At 41.3% G+C, this 26861-nt stretch overlaps 1 protein-coding gene across 1 annotated transcript in view; it reads right to left on the bottom strand.

Moving 5' to 3' along the window:
* SLC1A1 (solute carrier family 1 member 1) overlaps positions 1-26861 on the bottom strand; it is a 69101-nt gene that overhangs the window by 21022 nt on the left and 21218 nt on the right. Inside the window, exon 2 of the mRNA XM_007452918.1 lies at positions 12855-12995. Within this exon, the coding sequence (XP_007452980.1) occupies positions 12855-12995 (141 nt within the window). The remainder of the gene's footprint in view (positions 1-12854; positions 12996-26861) is intronic.

The raw sequence follows: 26861 nt of genomic DNA, 5'->3' as shown, positions 1-26861 counted from the left end.
ACCACATTGTTAGATCTAGTTTCAGATGGTCTTTGGCTGCCAGTAAAATGACTGAATGTTACTTGACGTGAAGTGGTTGTGTAGAATGCCAAGGATAGCTGTAGAGGTGGAAGGCACACATCCCTCCTTGCTAGAAACCTCTGCGTTCCATCAAAGATGCCCATATAAATGGAATCAAATGATGCATCTCTCTAACTGGACTGCTGCTACGTGGGACACGAGGCAGGTTCAGAAGCGACCAAGTCATCTTTCAGCAAACTGTCATTTGAAGGTTTCAGACTACCCTGTCTGACTTCCAAAATGAGAATCACATTTTGAATCAAACAATCACCATAGAAAGTGATTTTTGAGTCTTCAACACACGAGTTGTTCCATAACTGTTTGCAAAACCTGAAGTACAGGGTAGCAGGAAAAACGAAGAGGTTGTCATGAGACAACCCGGAGGAAAAGGCCGTAAACCTGCAGGCTATCAGCAAGCACAAGTAGCTTTTATATTCACTCCTCATGCTATAAAAGGCCTATCCATTTTTTTTTAAGTGACTAGGGGATTATGCTCCTCAAATATAATCGTACATAGTTGACGTACAGGAAAAATCTGTAAGGAAGCTATCATGATGATGATGACAGAAAAAGTCATCTCTCACTCTAAACACGCCATTCCTCTGGCTGTTAATTGCTCCTTATGAAGTTAATATTTTGAGAGAAGGGGCTCTGGCCTCTAGCAGTCACCCCAGGATGTTGTTAAGGGCTCATTCACCAACCTCCGGAGCAAGATTGTGCAGTTACCATATGATGGGTATACTGCAGCAGTCACATACTAGAATAACCTGGATGATAGATCCTATTCTCTTTCTTTGGGAAAAAGAATGTGGTAGGCTGAGCAGACTTTCTTTTCCTAATGTTAAGACAATTAAAAACAATAATTCTGCAAGAAACAATAACAACAAAAAAAGACACTGAAGGCTACAACTCAGAAACCAATGAACTATCTCATATTTAGCTTTGGTCTCTTAAAAAAGAGCAAACAATAATGCAAATATATAAGCTTGCTAAGTGTATTATTTGATTATAAAATGTTCCTATTCTATTTCTGAGCTCCATACACTATTTTGATAAACAATTATAATAATTATTCATAACAATGGTGGGTTAAAAAAAAGAAAATCACCAACAGCACTCCAAGTAACTGCACAAACACCTGTATCCCTGATCTAACAGAAGATGTATTTTCAGATATATTGTCCTTTGTTACACAATCAATTTAAGCATCTCCCAGTCCCTAAGGCGCTGACAAGTGACAGGCTCACAGGGTGGCTGCAGAACTGCTCTCAGGTATGTGTTTCATGCCCGCTCAGGATTTTCTTCCAGCAGTGAAACAAATTAAATCTATGTGGGTAATTGTTTCAAGCAGATATGGATATGTCTTAATTTGTCTTAATGATTTGGTCATGGGCTGGTGCCTCTGCTTTTATTGCAGGTCCCAGATGGCAATAAAAGGCTTCATAATAATGAGATTCTTGGTGGAAATATTTTAAACAAATACAGCCCCCAAAGCAGTCAGCCAGCTCCTCTCTGCTGGAGTATAGCAACTCTCTTGTAGTTACTTTCAGGAAGAGCTTTGTTCCACATTTCTCAAAGCTACCTAGGTCCTACAGTTCTCTTGGATATATCAGAAGTGTATTCAAATCAACAGTCACATTTCTCCACCTCTCTAGAGTTACCACTCTAACTTTCTAGCCACCACTAATTGGGGGCAGCGTTCGTACTCAAATCCAGGTTCTCAACAATTTTTAACACAATGTTGAGGATGGGGGGTGGGTGACTGCCATAAAGGGAGGGAATATATGCAGGGAAACAGCCTAATATTTGAAAACCTTTATAACAGGAACATTACTGAGCTTAACATGAATATAAAATGTCTGGACGGGTGGTCTAAACACCCCACCTGCCAGTAATAATGATAATTATAATAAAAATGAAAATGTTAATAGACACTGTATTGAGCAATGACTGCATGTTAAGTGCATCATCTCCTTTTATGCTTACTATATAACGCCATGAGGCAGGCCTTATTACTCCCATTTTACAGAGAAGGCTGTGGCTCAGAAAGGCTAAGTGACATGCCAAGGTCCTACAGCTGGTGAGTGGTGGAGCTGGATCCCAACCCAGGTTTGACCCCAAGGGCCAGATCTTAACCACCATGTCGTACTGGGTCTGTCCATGTGCTACAAAATTCTAGACCAGCACTGCCCGTAGAACTTCCTGTGATGATAGAAAGGTTCTTGGTTTGTGCTGTCCATTGCAGTAGCCCCAGCTACACATGGCTAGTGAGCACTTGCAATGTGGCTAGTGTGACCGAGGAACTGATTTTAAATTCTGCTTAATTTTAATCTCAATATAAATAGCCACATGTGGCTAATGGCTACCACTACTGGACATCAGCATAATCTCTAGACCTTGCCAGAATGTCCAGCATTTAGTGGGTGCTCAGCAATGTTGAATGAATAAACTCAAGCTTAAATATATTACAAAATTCAGTGCAGGGCTTCCCTGGTGGCACAGTGGTTAAGAATCCGCCTGCCAATGCAGGGGACACAGGCTCGAGCCCTGGTCCAGAAAGACTCCCATGTGCTGTGGAGCAACTAAGTCTGTGCGCCACAACTACTGAAGCCCGTGCGCCTAGAGCCCGTGCTCCACAACAAGAGAAGCCATTGCAATGAGAAGCGCGCACACCGCAACGAAGAGTAGCCCCCACTCGCCGCAACTAGAGAAAGCCCGCGTGCAGAAATGAAGACCCAATGCAACCAAAAATAAATAAATAAATAAATGTATTAAAAAAAAATTCAGTGCAACCTGTACCTTGATAGCACAGGGGCGGTGGAGAGGATGACGGTAAACCTGATCAGCCATCATCTCTTGGTGTGCTTTTCCATCACCATGATGACCATAGTGCTCTAAGGCCAGAGGCTTATTCTTTTCTGGATCCTTTTCTTTAACAAGTCCAGTTACCAGTGAGTCCAGGATTGTCCTTTAAAAACAGGGATAGTTTTGAGGCTGAGCTGTGGCCTAGAAACAGAGGTAGTCCTTGGAATTTAGGGGCACCTGCTAGCTCTTTAAGAAACCACGCTTGTTTTTTCACCTCCGGAGGAGGCTTGGATGAGCTGGGGTGCTGGCTCCTGACCAAAGCAGTAACGATCTACTAGAAGTTTTTAATGAAAATACTGCAAAGGAAGACGTTACCGTGGGCTAAACAATAGTATGTTTTAAAGATAAACAACTGAGGGCAAAAGACTCCTCTGAGAGCTCTCTGATTAAGCTACCACCCACCTGAGAACAAAATTTCATGATGATCTCTCCCCACCTTGCCATTAGGTATCAGAATTAACTGTTACTGGAAGTCTTTTTTGGGTCTGGCATCTGATGGTGCTTCACAATTGTGAATGGACACATCATTCAAGAAACTCGTTGCACTGGGGCATCCTCTTATCCAGAGGACTCCTGTCTCTCCATCACCAGCAGAAAGGCCACCGGCACATGGAGAAACAAGTATGGGCTTCGGTGGGACCCCCTGGGATCAAATCTATAAAATGGAGGGTTTGCTTTTTTTAAATAAATTTATTTATTTTTGGTTGTGTTGGGTGTTTGTTGCTGTGCGCGGGCTTTCTCTAGTTGCGGCGAGTGGGGGCTACTCTTCGTTGCGTTGCACAGGCTCCTTGTGGTGGCTTCTCTTGTTGTGGAGCACGGGCTCTAGGCACGTGGGCTTCAGTAGTTGTGGCACGCAGGCTCAGCAGTTGTGGTTTGTGGGCTCTAGAGTGCAGGCTCAGTAGTTGTGGCACCCAGGCTTAGTTCCTCCGCAGCATGTGGGGTCTTCCTGGACCAGGGCTCGAACCCATGTCTCCTGCATTGGCAGGCGGATTTTTAACCACTGCACCACCAGGGAAGTCCCTAAAATGGACTCTACCTCGTAAAGTGTAATTGTGAGGAGCAAAGTGAACAACCCCATCTTGTATAGCTGTTGTGAGGGTCAGAAACAGTACCTATAGCACGCCCAGAACTTAAATTTTACTCGGTCAATAGCCTCCGTTATTATTGAATTCATTATTGAATGAAATGATCAATAGGAAGCGTGTCACTGGGCACATGGAAGGCGCTACACAAGTGTTAACTCGTTCGTTCCCTCACTCCTACCATAATCCTTCTGTATTCCTTCATCACATGGCCACTAAAGAGATCTTTATAAAACATAAATCAGGCCATTTCACATGCAGGTATGAGCCTCTCGTTGCACTTAAGGTAAAACAGAAAATCTGTGTATGGCTGCCTGCCCCCAGGCACCTCTTCCCAGGCTCTGGTCCCCAGGCAGCAGAAGGTTCCAGAATGGAGCTCGAGACTCTGCGTCAGTCCTAGGTGCTGCCCTTATGATCTGTGTAATCTTGGAAAATTGGCTGAATCTCTCTTCAATCTCCTGTTTCCTCATCTCTGAAGATAGAGAGGTAAGGTCCTACTTACTTTCATTGGGTTGCTATGAGGATAAAGAAAGAAGTTCATTCCCCAGAGTAAACAAGGCTGGCTATGCTCTCACTTCGTTGATTCAGGGAGGCCTGGATTAATACTCCTGGAATGTTAAAAGGGGGAAAGAGAAAAGGCAGAGGGGAGCATGCAAAATATATTTCTGTGCACGCTTCACCTATGACATCTATTTTCCTTAGAGACATTAATACAAAGAACTGCCTTGAAATAGGTTCTATCACCTCCCAGACTATTCTGTGAAGTTAAAAAAAAAAAAAAAGGTCCCCAACAAATGAACTAAAGGCTCTCACTTGCAGCCTTTGTCAGCAGGTCCACATTTGATGTTCAAAACATCTGTCAAGAAGCAATGGGCTGGTCTCCTGGTTCTTCAGCAATCCAGGTGCTGTTTTAACTTTTTTTTTTAATATCATAGAGGACAGTGGTATTTGTAGTTGGGCCAATTTTTCAGAAGATTCAATGAGCTTTTATAGGAGGCTTCTTGTTCAATAAGCATTAAACATACCTCAGAGGATCTAAGGAGCTCAGCCGCTCTCTTCAAAGTCCGTGCTTTGACATCAGGATAACTAACAGCTCAGTGAGACTTTTTTGGCTTTCTATCGCAAGCTAATTATTACCGAGCTCTCTCTTTGCTTCTCCTTACCTTACAAAGCTGGTAGCTCAGGCATCTGGGTAGAGGCTGCTTGTATGCTGAGGAACTTAACACTGCGGGCAGAGCAAGCCTTTTCCTATTATTTTCATTTCCAGAATGAACGCATTGTGTGAACTCACCTGTGTGGGCTTGATTCTAATATTGACCCTGTAGCTTCTGATGCCAACGTTGGGACTGTCTAGAAACCTCTGATAGTATCAGACAAAAAAGAGTAAGTTAAAAAATTATATAGCTCTTCCAGGGCACTATGACATAGTCTTATCATTATCCCTATTTTACAGTTGAGGACGCGTTAAGTAACTTGTTCAAGGTTTCACAGCTAGTAAATGGCAGAGCCAGGATGCAAACCCAGGCAGTCTGGCTCTTAACCAGTAGATTCTCCTGTTCCTCTGTGATTGATACTGACAAAGATTCTTTGCTTGACCACACTTTAGTCAGGCTCCTGAGCCTTCTCCTAGGCCTAACTGTGGACTTCACTGTAAAATCGAGTTTTAGCAAGAACCCTGCTAAATCAGTCTAACCAGAACCCCCAAACCTCAATATCTGATCACTCTCCATATCTAATCAGGTTCCTCATTCTCCACCACCCCTCAGGTGATATCTGATTAACCTGGCCTGTCTTCAGCAAGAATCCTGTTAGAGGTCAGTTTAGCCAGAGTCCCGCTTACCTCCGACGTTTCCTCACAGTAACTTTCCATCCACTGATCTCACTACTGAGTTTCTTGGCTATCGACTCCCAGTGGCTCTTGTTGTATTCATTTGGAGTTGAACCCACTCTCTTTCCTCCACTGCAAAATCCCATTGCAGTGGTACCTCTACCTACCATGATGGAATAAAGTCTGCCTTACCATCTTGGAGCGTCACTGAATTTCCTTTTAAACAATACTTCCTCGCTTGTTCAGGGTGTTCCTTTGGAGATAATGACACAGGTGGGAGTCACTGCTCTAACTTGCTTCGCATGCCTACAGGCTCACGTCGACCTCCCAGGAAGGCACACAAATCACATGAAGCCATGCCCTCACCCTTCCATTCTCGTGCCTCCTCCCCAGGTTTGCAGCATTCCAGTCCAAGTCTCACTGTCCTCCCAAGATGCCATGCCTTCTGCTATTTTCTTCTGCCTGGAATGCCTGCCTCACTTCATCTGATTCCTATCTCTTCTTCAAAACTCCACCCAATGTCCCTTCCCCGTCCTCATTCCCACAAAGCACTTATCACACAGCATTGCAATGTAGTTTCCCTTTCTTGAGGGACAGGACTTCTCTTTACATCTTGCATGCCCAGCACAGAGCCTGGGACATTGAAGATGAAATGAATGAATGAATGAATGTAGTTTCCCAGATCCATGTATTCCACAAAGGAGGTTCCTTAGAATCCTCGCATGATTTCTCACTCATTTTTTCTATTTTTTTTTAACAGGAGAAAAGTATACACATTTAATACAAGTTTTACAGGACATGGAAGCCCTCATAAAGAATGAAGTCCCGAAGAAATGGCAAAACCTACTTGCTTTCACGTTAGGTTGACAAAGAGAAGCAATTGAGGTAACTGTGGGAAAGTGACTCAAGTATATGAGGCTCCCTCCTTTTTTTTTTTAAGAAACAAAACCAGGTTAACTCAGTTGAACAGAGCTGTGAACCAGTCTAGCAGCACTGGTTTAGGCAAAAGGAAAGCTCATTCAGGGTGGACTCTCTGGGTTTCACTATGTCAGAGACTGAAGCAGGGAATACCCTTGCTGCTTTTCTCTTTATTACTGTGGCCAGTGGCACATTCATTAAGGGAACTCCATTCCTTATGTATACAATGTACCCCTTCCTTCTTTGGAGAAAACACGTTGTAGAAACCCAGTTAATATAATAAGTCCTCTGGCTTCAATAACTGTTCTAACACAACAAAAGTTTCTTGTTGGTCTTAGGGGAATGTTTAATTCATGTGTGCAAAGCTGTTTAGGCCATCTTATTTTCTTGTTCCCAAACAAATCTGAGAAGAGAAAGGAGGCACTTCTTGAAATGCAGGCAGAATCCAGTGGTTCCAGATGGTGCAAATGAGGTAAGATGTTCATTCTCAGCCTGGGTGATTTTAAGCTCCAGCAGTAAGTTTTAAATTTATAATCCATCTTGAAGTGGCAATTTTCGTAGAGACTAAACTACATAAAAAAGCCACCAATGTTTCAAGAAAAGCATGCATACTTTCCCCCATAGATGAAGTTGATATTGGATGCTCTTAGTTACCTAATAGCAAGCTGTAGAGCCAAGTGATATGTGAGTCTTCAACTCTTATACCTTCTGGTAAACAAGGGGCTCATGGACTTGCGTGGCTAGCAGAAGACCTGGGATCCATGACTAGGTGGATGGTAGGAACTTCAGCCTCTCACAGGGTTAGTTTGTTTTCACACAGTTAACCAGTGTTTTCTGAATTAAACTGAACCTGTTTCAGGGAGGCACATGGCATGATTCTTTCCACTGGAGGGTGTGGGACAGCTTCCCAGTACACAGCCGATTATGAGTAAATGAATACATATCCTTAAAAAAAATGCCCTCCCCAGCCTAGACAATCCCAGTATGTCACCACCTGCAAAGTCTGAATTTAAAAATAGGGGTCTTGGGCTTCCCTGGTGGCACAGTGGTTAAGAATCCACCTGCCAGTGCAGGGGACACTGGTTCAAGCCCTAGTCTGGGAAGATCCCACATGCTGCAGAGCAGCTAAGCCTGTGCGCCACAATTACTGAGCCTGCGCTCTAGAGCCTGCGAGCCACAACTACTGAGCCCACGCGCCTAGAGCCCGTGCTCCGCAACAAGAGAAGCCACCGCAATAAGCCTGCGCACTGCAACGAAGGGTAGCCCCCTCTCACCGCAACTAGAGAAAGCCCTTGCGTGGCAACAAAGACCCAACGCAGACAAAAATAAAATAAATTTTAAAAAATATTAAACAAAAATAAAAATAGGGGTCTCCAAATACCTTGAGACGTCACTTTATCTGCTCCATCCTTCACTCTTGTGTCTCTTCACTTCTTATGAATAGTATTTGCTTGGTGTGCTGGTTTGTCACTCAGATTCCATCTCAATTAGACTGTATCTTGAGAGTTAGAATCTAGTCTTAAATTTATCTCGCCAGAGGTCAGCTGCCAGCTGGTCTCCTATTATTTTGTAAATAAACATTTTATTGGCAACGCAGCCAGGCCCAATCATTTACATATTACTGACTGCTGCCCTTCTGTGATAACCAGTTGGATAGTTGGGTAGGGACAGTATGGCTCAAGAGCCTAAAATATTCACTATCTGGCCCTTTACAATAAAAGCTTCCAGATCCCTGCTTGAAAGGAAACCTACTTACACATATATTCTAATAAATACTGTTTATATCTAAGCCTTAATAAATACTGGCTGTTGCTTAATAAATACTGTTTATATCAAAGCCTTCGTTAAACCAGTAATGGAAAACCTTTGCCCCTGGAGGTGAGATCAGATGGTTGTCATTGCAGCTTCTGCATCAGGGGAGTAAGACAGCATTCTGGGAAGATGCTCAGGGAATTTCTTGGAGCAGGTGCCAAGGAGCTGTTCCATTCCTGTGCTGGAGGCTCCAGTCATTATAATTTGTATATTAAAGAAAATGTGACCTGAATTTAAACTCACTGGCTGATAGGAATGGGCCAGGATTTTCCAGAGCCACAATTCTCAGGCATGGCCATAAGCCATTTCCCCTGCTATTTCCCTGGTGGTGTGATATAAATACAGCTTACAGACCCTAACGTTAACAGAGCCTAAGCACTGATATTCTGCACATGGCACGAGTGTGTCCCTCAGGATGTAAATTAAGGGTAGGATTCTGTTAGTGCCTACACTATCCGCCTCTGAAAATGCCTTGAGATTATGTCTATTGTGCCTCCTCTCTCTTTTTTTTTTTAAATTAATTTATTTTATTTTATTTTTTATTTTTGGCTGCATTGCGTCTTCGTTGCTGTGTGCGGGCTCTCTCTAGTTGCAGCGAGCAGGGGGCTACTCTTCTTTGCTGTGTGCAGGCTTCTCATTGCGGTGGTTTCTCTTGTTGCGGAGCACAGGCTCTAGGTGCATGGGCTTCAGTAGTTGTGGCACATGGGCTCAGTAGTTGTGGTTTGCGGGCTCTAGAGCACAGGCTCAGTAGTTGTGGCGCACTGGCTTAGTTGCTCGTGGCACGTGGGATCTTCCCTGACCTGGGCTCAAATCCATGTCCCCTGCATTGGCAGGTGGATTCTTAACCACTGCACCACCAGAGAAGTCCTTCTTTTTTCTCTTTTAAAGCAAATTCCAGACATTATGTCATTTCATCCCTACACACTTTTAATAAAAGAATTACATTTTCTTATGTAACTAAATGCCATTATCACCGCTAACAAAATTATCAACAATTTCTTGATACCATCTCATAACCACTGTATATTCAAATTTCCCTGATTAATGTGACATCTGATCCTCATCATCACATAAAGAGATATTCTTCCTGTTAAAATAGCTATAAAGTAAGTAGTTTTACATCAGCAGAGGCTTTGGTGGCAGAGGTTTTTTTCCTACTTGTTATGCAAGATTATGCATAAGCACAGATCATTAGTCTTAGGTCTCAGTTTTGCTGTGTCTCTACCACTAATTTATGTATCCTTAGGGCACTCACTCAACTCTCCCCCGCTTCCAACATGTATTCTCCTCTGTCCTAATAAATGTATAAAATAAGCTCTTGACCTGCTGGATTTATAAAAGCTTTCAAAACTTGAAAACTGTTCTTCCTGTGTATTTTCCATAGCCATCTTCTGCTTTACTCTCCTGGTTCTGTGCTGGGTGGGGAGGCTGAGGACCACTGCAGGGTTTGGGGGAAGGACCACACACCAGGTGAAGGTGGTGCTGAGCTGCAGGAACAGGGAGCAGAGCTGGGGAGGGGAGTGGGAGGGAAACTACCAGAGGGAAGGCTGGACTTTGGGGACTGGGACTTTGGACCCTCTACCCCTATTCTCCGTGTAATTATTCCTAGAGGGCCAATGTCTGACTCATGTCTCACTGGTAGGAAGGAGGGTAAGAAGGAAGGACAGAAGGAAGGAGGGAGGGAGGAAGAAAGGGAGGGAGGGAGGGAGGGAGGGAAGAAAGAAAATACAAAACAAAACAAAAATAACATGTGTTTGCCTTGAAAATGTACAGAAAGCTCAGTGAATCACTTTTTCTTAGTATCAGGATCTGATCATTGTTAGCCATTTGGTTTTGATCCCAACTCTTAGAATGTATATACATTTTAATAAAATTTGGATTGTACACAATATCTTGTTGTTTAATTTGTTTTATCCTTCTATTTTATATTGTATTAGGAACATTTCCACCTTCATTAACTATGTTTCCAAAACAAAGTGTTTAATAGTTGCATAGACTCCTAACTTACAGGTATAACATACATTTAGACAGCTTATAATTTATCACCATTATTAAAAAAATGTTACCATGAACATCCTTGTACCTAAATCTTTGAACATATCTCTGGTTATTTCTTTGTAGTAAATTCATCAAAGTAGAAATACTACGTGGAAAGGTCAGAACATGCTCCAAACTGCCCCCAGAAAGTTTGTTCCAATTATACAGTAACTGAAAGTGAATGAATGAGCCCATTTCCCCATCACCTTGCCTTCATATTGTTATTATTTTTTCCTTTTAATCTGACAATTTAAAACACAAATATAGCATCATCGTTTCCATTCTGCTTTGTTCATGTCCCTTGAATCTTTGATCATTTTATCACTTTATGTCAAAAGAATGGGTAGTTGTTCTGCTTTCTAACTCCTGTTTAACTGCTGGGGATTTGGTGAAGGAAAATTGTAGAAATTTCCAGACCTGTGCTACACCTTCAAAAAGCAGCTAGGCTATATGAATGGAATGCTGAGGGTTGCAAATTATTTTCCTAGATTATTTGCAAGGTTGAGCTAGCACCCAAAACAGCCAGACTGCAAAAATCTCACTAGTTATTGAATACCAAGAGCAGTATATATTTTGAAACATCCTACAACTAGTCCATAGACGTAAGTATCACTCACTAAGTAGTTTATGAACTTCGTGCAATTGCATGTAAAATACAGTATATATGTACAACTGTGAACACTTTTCTTGGGGGAGAGTCCAAAGCTTTCATCATGTTCTCAAAGGAGCCTAAGAAGAGATTAAGACTCTTCAATATGGAGAAAATTCTAAGGGGTTGTAATGGCAGTGTCTACAGGGGAAGGCATGTAATGTAAATGAGTGAAGTAGATGAGGTATTAGGCAATAGGGAGTGGTGGGGACTGTGGCATCCTCAAATGCATTTGCTCCAAGTAAACAGAGTAGCTGTTTCTCAGCTCCAAACCACTGTTGGTGTGTGGGAACATGGCTCCAACGTTTCCTGATCTTATTTTTTTTTTCAGAGGAAGCCAGAAATCTGGATGCTTACATGAAGTCTTCCAAATTTTAAATGCTTACAATCACTTCTACAAATAAACAAACATTATATGGTACAAATGACTGGTCTGCTGATTTGGCCCTCTGGCTGCAGGGCCTAAAAGAAGCCAGTCATTTCAAAACATAATTATACTCTCTTTAGGTTTGTAATAGGCCAAGAACACCAACACCCAAGGGACTCTAGTCTGATTGGAGTTTGGCACTTCAAAAGGTCAATGGCCAAATCCACAGCTCAAGCAATGCATTGTTGAAAGCAGAAGATCCTGACACCCACCCTGCCTTAACCCAGCCAATGTCCAGTACTCTACATAGATCAGTCCTAGGTCTCTTTAGTGGCAGTAGAGAAAAATGTTCTAAAAGAGGCTATGTTGAGAACCCTAATTGCCTGGTTGTATAAAACCATGATTTTCAAGCTGGCAACACTATTGATTGCCACATTTTACCTACTGCCAGAATGCAGATAAGGACAAGAAACTATGGAATGCACCGAGAAGCTTACCATACCCAGACAAATGACATTTTTGTAAGCCAAATTAATCTCTATCTACATAAGGCGCTTGTTCTTTAAAGAGACCCTGCAATATAATGATCTATAAGGAAAAAATCATTTCCAAATTCAACTGCATCACAAGTTCAGATTTAAGAAAACCAGGTTTTTAAAATATGGTGTCAAGCCATCATTAAACCTTTTCCACAGCATGTGACTGCTGGTCCCCTGGGCAAATTTCCAAGGCAAGTATGTAGCAAGTTCTGAGTTCTGTGGAGGAGTGGATGTGAGTGAGAAGAGGGGACAGAGGACTCTGCAGGCTGCCGCTGACAGGGTCGGGGGCAGGACGGATGCAGCTGAGAAACAAACAAGTAAACTACTGAAAACATGATCAAGACTGACAACCACATTTTCCCTGAGGACACTGGCTGACATCTCATTGACCAAATATGCCTTTTTTTTTTCCTTCCTCATAAGACATTATACGGCTGGTCAAATGAAGATCTGAGCTGCGGTGGACAGTGCTACAGGCAGAGCAATGCCACAAAGCACTGCCACTTTGTGAATACTGAAATATTTCACTCAAGCAAATATACACTTTCCAAGTGAGGGGTGTTTTGTGTGTGCGTGTTTGTGTGTGTGTGTGATGCATCAAGTGCACTTTGACTTTTTCCATAATAAGAAAGGAACAACTCAGGTGATGGGATGGCTCCTTAAATAATCACGGAGAATGTCAGTTTTCTCAAGGTACCTGTAATCATGCTGGATATAATTAATGGTAAAACGATGAGTTTCAGCATTCTCATTAGAATTTCTCCAGGAAAGGAAAAGTAGAATTTCTCCAGGTTAGAGAGCTTGCTGTATTCTCGAACCAAAACGCCTATGGCAATCCCTAAGAAAAACAAGAATTGGAAAGAAGAAAGGAACAACATTGAGTTCTTCTGTATAAATTTCTATGGAAAAATACCACCCCCAGTGCAAATTTAGTGGCAAGAAAAACAATTTTGATGATCTCCCATGAGTCTGTAAATGTTAGACTTAAAAAACAAATCACATTTTAAAAGGTAAAGAGTACAAGTACACGTTACTCAGCAAATCTGGAAAAAGTATAGTTCGTGTGAAAGCTTTTGTTTTCATTTCTTTTCTTCCCCTTCAATTATATTATCATGACAAAACATCTAAGAATACTGTGAGAAGGAAAAAAAAGTTCATCTTAGTCAACCCAATATAACTATTGTTTTTACACACCACTTTTATTCTGTCTACCTATAGATATTTTACATATTTTATAGTTTACATATCAGTTTGTATTCTTCTCATATTCTTTTAATAATAATTTTAGTAATACTCTTTTTTAATTGAAGTATAGTTGACTTACAATGTTGTGTTAGTTTCAGGTGTACAGCACAGTGATTCAGATATGTAGATAGATATATATATATTCTTTTTCAGATTCTTTTCCCTTATAGATTATTACAAGACATTGAGTATAGTTCCCTGTGCTATACCATAGGTCATTGTTGGTTATCTATTTTATATATAGCAAGGAAATGTTCCATATCAAGAAACATACATTCTCTGAAAGCTTTTGCCTTAATGTTAATATGAATTTCTTCACTTGTGATGACTTTGACAATTAAAAATCACAAATTCTATCAATAAATATTTCTTCTTTATCCCCTTCTAAATGGTTCTAATAACGTCTAATTGGCTTACTCCCCCCCCATCCCCAGGAACCCTCACTCCCTACTACCTTTTATTAACCAAGAAAGAAAATGGGTTGGGATGACTCACACATCTTTTTTTTTTCTTCATCAACCTCTGATGGATGACATGCTAATTGGGAGTAAAATGACTAGAGGGCAGGAAGATTCAAGGAGGATATCACTGGATATGTTAATTCACAAATTCAAATAATTAGTATGTGAAAATTTAGAGTTATTTGGGTACAGTTAAGAATGCTAGGGCAAATGAAAAGAGATGTGAATCATAATCAATACTAGAGTTTTCATTTAAATTCTGGTATACTTCTCATGCCCACTAGTACACCAAATAGATGAACCACATAAGATACATTTGTGTAGTAACCTTATCTTTAGCTTACTTTTATTTTCCTGCATTAGCAGGTGGATTCTTAACGACTGTGCCACCAGGGAAGCCTTGGATATGGGTTTTTATGGGAGACATAAAAGAGTCACCACGAGGAATCATTTAAAAGCAATCAAAGGTGACAAGCACAATGAATAGGTTACTATATTTAGTAATGAAAGCTTTCTATCAGGCTTGTTCTTGAAGTATCACAAATTATATTCTGATATTTGTTTTTTTACTGAAAAGGAGAATATAAATGCCAACCAAAACCTGGAAGAGCAGTTGGGAGATTCACCCTGGGCCAGAGATGTCATCCTGGGACTCTCAAGAACAAGTAGCTGGTGAATGACCTCAGCCAGGAGTTATGCTTGTGAATGGGTATGCTTTATCTTGGTCTCAAACACATTTGGAAAAATGAGATGCAAGATAAGAACAAAAATCACTGGAAGATTTGCCAGGTTCCAAGATGAGGTCAGGATTTCACAGGGCACAGTCCTTCCCTACCCTTTTCCAGAGTCAGAACCTTGGACTGGATTAAGAGGCATGGAGAGGTCTCCATAGCCAAAGGCTGCTGGGAATAAGTGCCTGCCTGGGGGTGCACAGATCAGACACACATGGTAGGGCCACTCCCAGAACTAGGGAAGATGAAGATCAAGAACCTCCCTGAATGCTATAGCTCTATGGAGGTCTTCAGCAGGGCCAACAAGTAAGCCCAAAGGTAAAATTGTGACGTAGACCTCTGTAGCCCCCTTAATTACCAGGAATTCATTCTTGGCTGCCTTCCCCCACACAGGCAGGAAGATCCCAAGCAGGTACTGACACAGCTTGGGAAGAATATGGTGTTAGAAGAGTAGGCTCGAGCTCTGGTTCCACCACTTACAAGGTGCATAACTTGGGCCACGACTTTAACTTCTCCCGTGGTCAAGTGGTGGGATTGGAGGTAGGGCATAAAGGTTGAATCAGATGTCTTCAAAGGTTCCTTCTGTGGCCCAAGATGCTGTGAGTATCACTGAGCCTTGGTGTCCTCGAATTTAAAATGGGATCATAAAATAAGCTCATTAGTGCCTGGAGAGCTCGCCGTGCTTTCTCCAGTTTTTATGCAAAAAGTTAAGTATATTGGTAAAATGGAACGGAGAAACTAGGGAGGAAAACAATTAAGCCCGCAGCTACAGATTTCTTCTTCAAGTTCAAAAACTTAAGCTTAAAAGAGAAGATACATAGAATGTCATCTCTTCATGCCCATGTTGTCTCAAACAACAATTGCCAGTCCAGTAGCCCTATTTTGGAGGTAATAGGGTGATTTTTTTTCCTGCAAAGTTTATAAAAAATTATTGTTCATGAAATAATTCTGAAGATCAAAATAAAAGACAAAAGTCATAACTAATTACACCAACCTATCCACTCCTTTCCCCTCACCATTTTCCAGGTCCTACCCAGTCTTTGTTCTGATGCACGCATGTTTAATAGTTATAAAAATTAAACCTGGGGATAGTAGCTGAACTGCATTTGATTCAGATTTATGAAAACAGCAGTGTTCCTGTTTTAGGGTATTTGCAGAAAAGAGATTAAAGTCTTCTGTGGTTTTTTTTCAGTCTTTTTCAATTTATTAAGGCTTGTTTTACCGCCTCACACATGATCTATCTTGGAGACTGTCCCATATATTCTTTTTTATTTTTTTGACATCTTTATTGGAGTATAATTGCTTTACAATGGTACATTAGTTTCTGCTTTATAACAAAGTGAATCAGCTATACGTATACATATATCCCCATATCCCCGCCCTCTTGCCTCTCCCTCCCACCCTCCCTATCCCACCCCTCTAGGGGTGTCACAAAGCACTGAGCTGATCTCCCTGTGCTATGTGGCTGCTTCCCACTAGCTATCTATTTTACATTTGGTAGTATATATATGTCAATGCCACTCTCTCACTTCGTCCCAGCTTCCCCTTCCCCTTCCCCGTGTTCTCAAGTCCATTCTCTATGTCTGCGTCTTCATTCCTGTCTTGCCCCTAGGTTCTTCAGAACCCTTTTTTTTTTTAGATTCCATATATATATGTTAGCATACGGTATTTGTTTTTCTCTTTCTGACTTACTTCACTCTGTATGACAGACTCTAGGTCCATCCACCTCACTACAAATAACTCAATTCCGTTTCTTTTTATGGCTGAGTAATATTCTATTGTATACAGGTGCCACATCTTCTTTATCCATTCATCTGTCGATGGACACTCAGGTTGCTTCCATGTCCTGGCTATTGTAAATAGAGCTGCAATGAACATTGTGGTACATGACTCTTTTTGAATTATGGTTTTCTCAGGGTATAGGCCCAGTAGTGGGATTGCTGGGTCATATGGTAGTTCAATTTTTAGTTTTTTAAGGAACCTCCATACTGTTCTCCATAGTGGCTGTATCAATTTACGTTCCCACCAACAGTGCTAGAGGGTTCCCTTTTCTCCACACCCTCTCCAGCATTTATTGTTTGGAGATATTTTTGATGATGGCCATTCTGACTGGTGGGAGGTGACCCCTCATTGTTGTTTTTTTTTTTTTTTTGGCAGTCCGGGGGCCTCTCCCTGTTGTGGCCTCTCCTGTTGCAGAGCACAGGCTCCGGACGTGCAGGCTCAGCGGCCATGGCTCACAGGCCTAGCCACTCCGCAGCATGTGGTATCTTCCCGGACTGGGGCACAAACCTGTGTCCCCTGCCTCGGCAGGCAGACTCTCAACCACTGCGCCACTAGGGAAGCCCCTCATTGTAGTTTTGATTTGCATTTCTCTAATGATTAGTGATGTTGAGTATCCTTTCATGTGTTTGTTGGCAATCTGTATAACTTCTTTGGAGAAATGTCTATTTATGTCTTCTGCCCATTTTTGGATTGGGTTGTTTGTTTTTTTGATATTGAGCTGCATGAGCTGCTTGTAAATTTGGAAATTAATCCTTTGTCAGTCGCTTCATTTGAAAATATTTTCTCCCATTCTGAGGGTTGTCTTTTGGTCTTGTTTATGTTTTCCTTTGCTGTGCAAAAGCTTTTAAGTTTCATTAGGTCCCATTTGTTTATTTTTGTTTTTATTTCCATTTCTCTAGGAGGTGGGTCAAAAAAGGATCTTGCTGTGATTTATGTCATAGAGTGTTCTGCCTGTGTTTTCCTCTAAGAGTTGTATAGTGTCTGGCCTTACATTTAGGTCTTTAATCCATTTTGAGTTTATTTTTGTGTATGGTGTTAGGGAGTGTTCTAATTTCATTCTTTTACATGTAGCTGTCCAGTTTTCCCAGCACCCCTTATTGAAGAGGCTGTCTTTTCTCCATTGTATATCCTTGCCTCCTTTATCAAAAATAAGGTGACCATATGTGCGTGGGTTTATCTCTGGGCTTTCTATCCTGTTCCATTGATCTATATTTCTGGTTTTGTGCCAGTACCATACTGTCTTGATTACTGTAGCTTTGTAGTATAGTCTGAAGTCAGGCAGCCTGATTCCTCCAGCTCCGTTTTTCTTTCTCAAGATTGCTCTGTCTAGCGAAATTAAGGAAACACTCCCATTTACCACTGCAACAAAAATAATAAAATACCTAGGAATAAACCTACTTAAGGAGACAAAAGACTTGTATGCAGAAAACTATAAGACACTGATGAAAGAAATTAAAGATGATACAAAGAGATGGAGAGATATACCATGTTGTTGGATTGGAAGAATCAACATTGTGAAAATGACTACACTACCCAAAGCAATCTACAGATTCAATGCAATCCCTATCAAACTACCAATGGCATTTTTCACAGAACTAGAACAAAAAATTTCACAATGTGTATGGAAACACAAAAGACCCCGAATAGGCAAAGCAATCTTCTGTAGTTTTTAATCAAAGCCCCAGAACAGTTAGTTCTCTGTTACACAGATCGAATTTGTCTTGATTAAATAAGAATTATTGGCAAAGGAAAACATATTTTTTATTATCACTGAAATAGTCATCTAGCCATGCCATCATGCTACACACTATTTTAAGCATTGGATTAAGCCCCTCAGGAGCTAATCTAAGATGAACGTTGATAACCAGAAAATAAAAAGTATGGAATGAATAATGTCATTAACAAATGACTATGTGCATACACTCAATAGATGGGAGGATGGTTTCCCTATCTTATCCTTCCACTGAAATATACCTGTCCCTTTTTCTCATCGTTTTCTTTGGAGCTGAGTAGCTTCACCAGTGCAAGCTCTTTACATGAACTTAGGCTCAAAAAAACAGATGCCTCTGTGTCTGTAAAGCTTTTATTTTTAAGCCCTTAAAAATATATTTACTGCACAAGCAATGTTATAACAGCTCTACTGGAAATCAGAAGTCGTAAAATTCACCCACAATCTCATCAACTCAAATATATGTAAAGTGAAATTGTTTTCATTTTTCATATAGTATTATGGTTAATCATAATACAAAGATTAACAATCAGTGAGTACGTACTATATGTCAGACTGTGCCAAACACTTAAGGTGAATTATCTCTTGCATATCTCTTGTAATTCTGAATGGCTATATAATTACAGGGTTTTGAAATCAATAAAACACCAATCTGGGTATTGCTGTGCAGGTGTCTTGCAGATGTGGTTAACACCCATAATTAGCTGACTTTAAGTAAAGGAGATTATCCCTGATCATCTAGGTGGCTCATCCAATCAGTTGAAGGCCTTAAGAGCAAAAACTAAGGTTTCTTGAAGAAGAAGGAATTCTGCCTCCAGACTGCAGCATCAACTCCTGCGTGGTTTCCAGCCTGCCCTTTGGATTTCGGACTTGACTCATCACATGAGCCAATTCTTTAAAATAAATCTCATGTAAGTGTATATAAAGAGATTCTATTTCTCTAGAAAATCCTGACTGATAAATAGTGGCATCTGTGTCTGGATTCTTTCACCTAGCATAAAGTTTTCAAAGTGCATCCATGCTATAGCATGTACGGGTTTTTGTTTTGTTTTTGGTATTTCTCCTTTAACATTATATCACAGGCATTTCCTCATGTTACACATCTCCATCTTTTTAAAATGCTGGATAATACTATTTTGGATGGACATATTTCTTGACCATCACCCAACTGCTAGACATGTCCTTTCTTGACAATTTTGCTGAATGTTATTGACTTTACCTAACCACCAAAGCGTACAAGCATAAAATATGATGAAAGGCTTGAGTTACTGTCCGTTTTCAGGTTCAAGGGAAGGAAATCACATTAAACACATTTTTGTAGTATATGAATTCAAGAAAAAGCAAAAACAAAGAACTTTTATTGACATCCAACTATATGCCCAGTACTGCAATGAGTGCTAGAAAATCTGAGGGAGAGGAGTTAAAAAAAGAAAACAATTTTTTGTTATTATTGCAATAATAAATATTTTCCATCCATCATGGATGGATCTGTCCACTATCAACAGGAAATGTGGTTTGCACTGTTTTGTCAATAGCCATGATTGTTTACATTGAGTCTTTTATCCCTTTATGTCTACTACCTACAATTAAGAATTTAGTCTGACTCAGGAAGAAAGTTGATTCTGGTGAGGATCTAACAGGTTTCTGCATATGTCTCTATCCATTAAAATGTATAATGCTGTTTGTATGTGTTTGAAAATTTGACTTACATGGTATCAGTCTGGATGTATCTGTAATCTGCCTTTTCTTTTTGAAATTTTTTCATTACATCTTTGAGATTTATTCATATTAATGCAGGTGATCCATTTTAAGTGTCGTTCAGTATTCCACACCACACTCCCTCTATTGTGTTTCTGTTTTCTATATCATTAAATTCTGCTCTTATCTAATGATTTATTTCCTTCTTTTTTTATGTTTACCCTATTCTTTTTCTACCTTTTTGAGTTGACTGCTTAGCACATTCACTTTTTTTTTTCAATATATGCATTTCCTTCTAAATTCTGTGCGAGTCCTATAAATTATTATATAGTATTGTCATTGTTGTTTAGTTCTAAATGTCTTATAATTTCTATTATGATTTCTTCGTTGAACTGTAAATTCTTTACAAATATGTTTCCCAGTATCCAAATACATGGGAATTTGGGGGCTTTTTACATTCCTTCTTGTTATCTCTCTGTGATGAATTTGACTGAGTTTCTCACACTACCTTCCAGTTTACTAATCTTTACTTCAGGCATATTTACTGGATGTTTAACCTTGGGCAAAATACTGATCCGGCTGCCTGTGCCTCTATTTTCCCATCTGTAACAATGGGCATAATAAAATATCCACCTCAGAGTCATTGGGAGATTTAAGAATGAGACTATACATAAAGTGCTCAGAGTAAACAGTACCTGGCTCATATAGAACACACTCAATAAATGTTAACTGTTATTATAGGTAATACACTCTTCACAGGGTTTCTCATGAAATCCTCAAAACAGTTGTGGCTCTCACAGGTGAGTCATGGTCACAGAGCTCAAAGCATGGTCAGGAGTTGAGGAGAGAGATTCATGTAAAATATTTTCAGTGTGACTAAATTTACAAACTTACTCCCTTAGTCTACTGTGTTTACTTTGGTAAAGAAATATTTCCTTTTATCCTATAAATGAAAAAAATTTCAGGGTTAAAATAATGACACCTAAAGGACCCATTAAATGCACCAAATGGAATGTTTGTTCATTTCGATACCACTTGACATCACTGAAATAAAGTCTCAGGATCTTGGTAGCACCAGAAGAAAAGGAGTTTCGATTTTTTTTTTTTTTTTTTTGGTGTCTTCTGAAATCATTTTCATTGCGATTCAATAACCTAATTAAATTCTGCAAATATTTACTGTCCAAAGGACGTTAGGTCCAGCAGTGGGAGTAAAGATATAAAAATGGATGGCATAAGACCCCCTTCCCTCAAGAAGCTCCCAGTGTAAAGAGGGCCAGTCACAGATGTAACTGAGCAGAACCAGAGTCCAGCTGGGGAAAGGACTAATGCAAGGAGGGAGGAGCTCTGGAAAGACAGGGAGGCAGGGGAGAAGGAAGAGGAGAATGAGGAAGGCTCAAGAGTAAACACTAAGAGAGAACTATTTCAGGATTTCTATGGACATGTTTGCAAGTCTGAGAGCACGTCAGGGAAATGCCACGTAATTTTCTTCATCCAGCAAGGAAAGGAAGCTGCAGTCAGGACAGCTGGCATTAACATCACAAAGGCCAACCCATGGAAGCCGGAAAGAAGGAGGAAGACTGTTCAGACACACAGACTGAGTAACCACATGAGGTGGGCAGCAACAGGGAGGCTGGGACCTGAATACCTGCTTCTTCAACTGCGCTGTGCACACACTCACCTGGGGATTTTGTTAAAAGGCAGAGTCAGTCAGCGGGACCATGCTTTGAGTAACAAAGAGGTAAATGAGCCTGGCAAGGGCATCCATAGGACTTTGCAGTAATGGTGGCATCCACCTCAACAGAGCAGAAGGACCCTGCTGCCAGCCTCAAGCCCAGCACAGTGAGGACCAGCTCCAACAACACACGAGCAAGTGGAGCTGCTCCCGTAAAGGCCCTGGACACACAATTGTTCCCGCTGACCCCTGGTCTCTCACTTAGCCACCCTCTTCAACCTCAGAGGAAAAGCTTCCTATGAAGCTGCCTCAAACTGGCAAACTCATCTTGACTACAAGAAATGTGCCCTAATGATGGCTGTTGAGGGGATGGGAGCTCATCTGCCCCAGAATTTTTCTTTAAGAGCAAAAGACAGCCCAATTCTTAAAGACGCAGATGTAAAGAATGGACTTGAGGACACAGGGAGGGAGAAGGGTAAGCTGGGAGGAAGTGAGAGAGAGGCACGGACATATATTCACTGCCAAACGTAATGTAGTGGGAAGCAGCCGAGATCAGCTCAGTGCTTTGTGACCACCTAGAGGGGTGGGATAGGGAGGGTGGGAGGGAGATGCAAGAGGGAGGGGATATGGGGATATATGTATACATATAGTTGATTCACTTTGTTGCACAGCAGAAACTAACACAACATTGTAAAGCAATTATACCCCAATAAAGATGTTAAGAAAAAAAAAAAAAAGACAACCCAATTCTGAAGCAGAAACGTTTCCATCCCACCACGGATAAAAATGCCATAAACCCTCAAGTTTCTGCCCCCACCTGCATCCTCTGCCTCCAGGGCACCTTCCATTACAGGGATGGTGACCACCGCTTTCCGCAAGGCAGCGGGAGGATTAATGCATGACCTCAATGGCAAAACCCGCAGAGAACAAAGTTGTTCCTTCCCACCCCAATCCCCATTCTTTAGTGAAAGTTCTGGTGACCTTCCAAATACTAATAGGTAAAAATGAGGTAGGGCCTGGTAGAGACCACAGAGCTTCACAGTATGGCAACAAAATACAAATTTCTTGAAGACTTTGCTTTGTAATCAGCTCAAGAAAGGCAGATATACAAATCATATATCAGGTAAGGATCTAATACCCAGAATATATAAAGAACTCCTACAACTGAATAATAAAAAGGCAACCCCAACCCGTTTTTACAAATGGGCAAAGGATTTTCTCCAAAGAAAATATACAGATGAACAATAAGCACATGAAAAGATGTTCAACATCATTCCTCATTAGGGAACTATAAATCAAAACCACAAAGAAACACTATCTCACACTCATTAGAATGGTTATAAAAAACAAACAGAAAATAACCTACGCTGGTGAACAGGCTTCCCTGGTGGTACAGTGGTTAAGAATCCACCTGCCAATGCAGGGGACATGGGTTCGAGCCCTGGTCCGGGAAGATCCCACATGCCGTGGAGCAACTAAGCCCGTGAGCCACAACTACTGAGCCCACACACTGCAACTACTGGAGCCCGCGCACCTAGAACCCGTGCTCCACAACAAGAGAGCCACTGCAATGAGAAGCCCATGCACCGCGACGAAGAGTAGCCCCCACTTGCCACAACTAGAGAAAGTCCATGTGCAGCAACAAAGACCCAACACAGCCAAAAATAAAAAATTAATTAATAAAAAAAAATAGCATACGTTGGTGAAGATGTGCATGTATGTAAAATGATACAGCCCCTGTGGAGAACTATTTGACAGTTCCTCAAAAAGTTAAACATAGTGTTACCATATGACCCAGGTAGTGTTACAATTGATGTAGGCAATTCTTCTCCTAGGTATATACTGAAGGGAACTGAAAACATATCTTCACCAACAACCTGTACACAAAATGCTCATAGCAACATTATTCATAATAGACAAAGAGTGACAAACAATAACTGTCTATTAACTTATTATTGGATAACAAAATGTGGTGTATCCATACACTGGAACATCATTCAGCTGCAAAAAAGAATGAAGTGTACTAATACATGCCACAGCATGGATGAACCTTGAAAACTTTATGCTCAGTGCAAGAATCCAAACACAAAAGGCCACACATTATATGATTCCATTCACATGAAACGTCCACAATAAGCAAACCCAGAGAGACAGAAAGTAGATTAGTGGCTGCCATAGGATGGGGGTGAGGGATAGGGACTGACTGCTAATAGGTATGAGGTTTCTTTTTGGGGCATGACTGAAATGTTCTGAAATTAGACAGTGATGATGGCTGCACAGCACAGTGAATATAATAAAAACCACTAAATTGTACACCTTAAAATGGTAAATTTTATTTATGTTATATGAATTTTACCTCAATTAGAAAAAGCAAACACATACTCTCAAACTAACCTGATTTTAAAAACTGAAAAAGAGAAAGGCAGGTAACACTAAATGTGATTCACTTCCATTTTGATTGGTTGACAATTTGATGACTTTTCCATCGGGTGGGAGAGAAGACAAAACCATAGGGAGACTTCTTTTTTTCCTTTTAGTTATCATACTAATAGCATAAAGACTGCCAAAGATGTGGCATTTTGTTCAAGTTTTCACTTAGTATGATATGTATAAGCTTATCAGATCTGAAGGCCTTACCATCTGGAAATACCAATTTGAAAACCCAAGTGATGCCAGACATGTTTATTAACAGCTCAGAAAAAAGATGATCAATTTAAAGAAAAGTTGTGATTACAGATTGTAGTTCATAGCCCACAAAGGAGATGTTTGAGAGCTTAATTTTTAATTACAGGTTATAAAAATCAATCAAAACAACCAATAGAAAACCAGGATTAATCTGAGGACAATATGACCTGAAAATCCCTGCAGGAGAAGAAAAATCAAACTAATGACCTAGAAAAAAGTCAGCTGTCATTAATTAATGACGAGTCCCTGCTGCATACAAGCAGTTTGCTAAGCTCTATGGAGGATACACTTGTGGCCCTGGTCCTCATCTGGCTTACAGTCTAGGAGAAGATACCAATACAAGTCATATCAGAGATTTCCAAGTGTCGTCCAGATCTGGAGTTGAGTCTGCTCTAACAGGTACTAGCTGTATGACCTCGGGCTTTCTCTAGTTGCGGTGAGCAGGGGCTACTCTTCGTTGCGGTGCACAGGCTTCTCACTATAGTGGCTTCTCTTGTTGCGGAGCAGGGGCTCTAGGTGCGTGGGCTTCAGTAGTTGTGGCACGCGGGGCTCAGTAGTTGTGGCACGCGGGCTCAGTAGTTGTGGCTCAAGGGCTTAGTTGCTCGGCAGCATGTGGGATCTTCCCCGACCAGGGCTTGAACCCATGTCGCCTGCATTGGCAGGTGGATTCTTAACCATTGTGCCACCAGGGAAGTCCACCATTCTTAATTATAGAGTTGAAATATATTTTAATGATTTTTCACAGTTTACATCAAAGGTTGTAAATGTCCAAGGCCAGAAGTCCGGGCAGAAGTGCGAGAACCAGGCCTGAGGGGCATGTGGTGGTCCTGACAGCTCCAGCCAAGCAGTGTCACATGGAAGTGAGGGTCCAGGGTGGCCTCATCTTCTGAATTTTTTACCAGAGAAACTAAGAATCTGGGTCATTGTGTGAAACCACTCAATTTTTAAATGTTAATGAAAGCTTAAAAACAATTGTTAAGCTCTGTGAGGTCACACTAAATACTTCTGCAAGCCAACTTCCTGTTGAGCTGTCATCTTTCATTCTGGTTTTCCCACTGAAGACAGTATAGGAACATGATAAAACACAAGAGGGAAAGCCACTGTGTTCAAAAGAAAGCAAACACCACAGGGACCAGGAAATGATCATGATGACCTCATACAGCCTCCCATGTTCTTGAGTGAATCCTACAAGTGTTATCTAACTTCTTGCACATAACACAGGAAGAGAGGCCAAAGAGAGGATGCTGCCCCTGCCATCAAGAACCTACATTCTAGGAGGCAGGACAGGACATGCACAATAATGATAGTCAGAAGCGCTTGCGAGTCTACAGAGGAGGCCACCTCAGAGTTTGTAGGAATTCAAGGCTTTCTTGAAATTCTCATTAGGCTAGATTAAGAAAGGAGAGGTTCAGATGCACCTTCCATAACAGAATAGGAATTCAAAAGGCAGGTATGACTGAGGAAGAAGGAAAGTGGGGGAAACACCCAAAGGCAGAGGAGTCAGGGGAAGAAGAAACTAGCACTCATCAAGTCCTCCGTCCTAAGCACCTTTACAGTCATCTAATCTAACAAGCCTCTATTCTACAATCTACAGTTGTCCCTGCATTACTTTAACCACAGGGGAGTGATTCCAGGAGCCCCCGCATATACCAAAATCCAACGATGCTCAAGTACCTCATATAAAATCGTGTAGCACAATGAATACATACAAGAAAGGTTAGAAAACTTGCCCATGGTCACATGGCCAGCCTTGAGACCAGGTCTGTCAGACCCCAAAGTGCAGCTCCCTCCATGAAGAGGTTACAAGGATGTGTTTGGCCAGTGGTTTGGCTGGTGCTCGAGGCGTGGTTTAGAAAACTGAGACAGAAACCTAAGTTGGGGCACACCAGGAAAGGCCTAGAATGCCAGGAAGGAGAATTTATACTTCCCTAAGCGTAGGTCCCTTCAGATAACTGGGTCATTGTGCAGATTAAACAAGAGAAACCATGTGTTACACTATAACGTAATATACCAAGATTAGCTATTAGTAGAGATAATGAGAAGCCATTGAACATGTTTGCATAGGGGTGGGCCTGGATTGGAGATAAAGCTGGCTGAGGTATGTAGGGGCTGAGATATGTAGGATGGATTAGAACAGGGCGGTAAGTAGTTAGGAGGCTGTTCTTGGAAAGGAAAGTGAAGCCACACAGGGCTGGGAGATGGAAAAGGAGCTTCATCAGGAGTGGGAAAGAGAGAAGGCTGCAGAGGAATGAGAGTCCCAGATCCACAACGTGGGTCAGGGAAAGGTTTGATGGGATGATGAGGGTGGTTCATGTCAGAGCTTAGGTGAGAGGGAGTACGAATCAGCTTGTTAATTCATCTGTTTCCCAGAGAAAGGAGGAGGTCAAGAGAAGCCATTCTGACTCTGCCATGTCCCCACCGCAAGCCCTGGCTTATTTCACTTTCTTGCTCAAACTGAACCTACCAGACCTGAGCTCGATCTATCAGGAACTGGTTGATGTGTATTGTATTCAACTGTCCAAATGTTCAGGCCATTCAGGGTAGGTGTACAGTGGTGTCTTTAGAAGGATGCCTGGGGTGAAGGGCTCAGCTCTGAAGTCAGACACATCTGATTTGGAACCTGGCTCTTTTGCGGACTCACAAGTCACTTCCTTTTTCCTTGTGGCAACTCCCAAGAGGAACCAGGCTAGCCCTAGTAACA

This window comes from Lipotes vexillifer, unplaced genomic scaffold (genome assembly GCF_000442215.2).
Source record: "Lipotes vexillifer unplaced genomic scaffold, Lipotes_vexillifer_v1.1 scaffold1486, whole genome shotgun sequence".
In the NCBI taxonomy this organism is placed as follows: Eukaryota; Metazoa; Chordata; class Mammalia; order Artiodactyla; family Lipotidae; genus Lipotes; species Lipotes vexillifer.
Note: the sequence above shows the minus strand (reverse complement) of the source record. Positions and strands in the feature narration are given on the sequence as shown.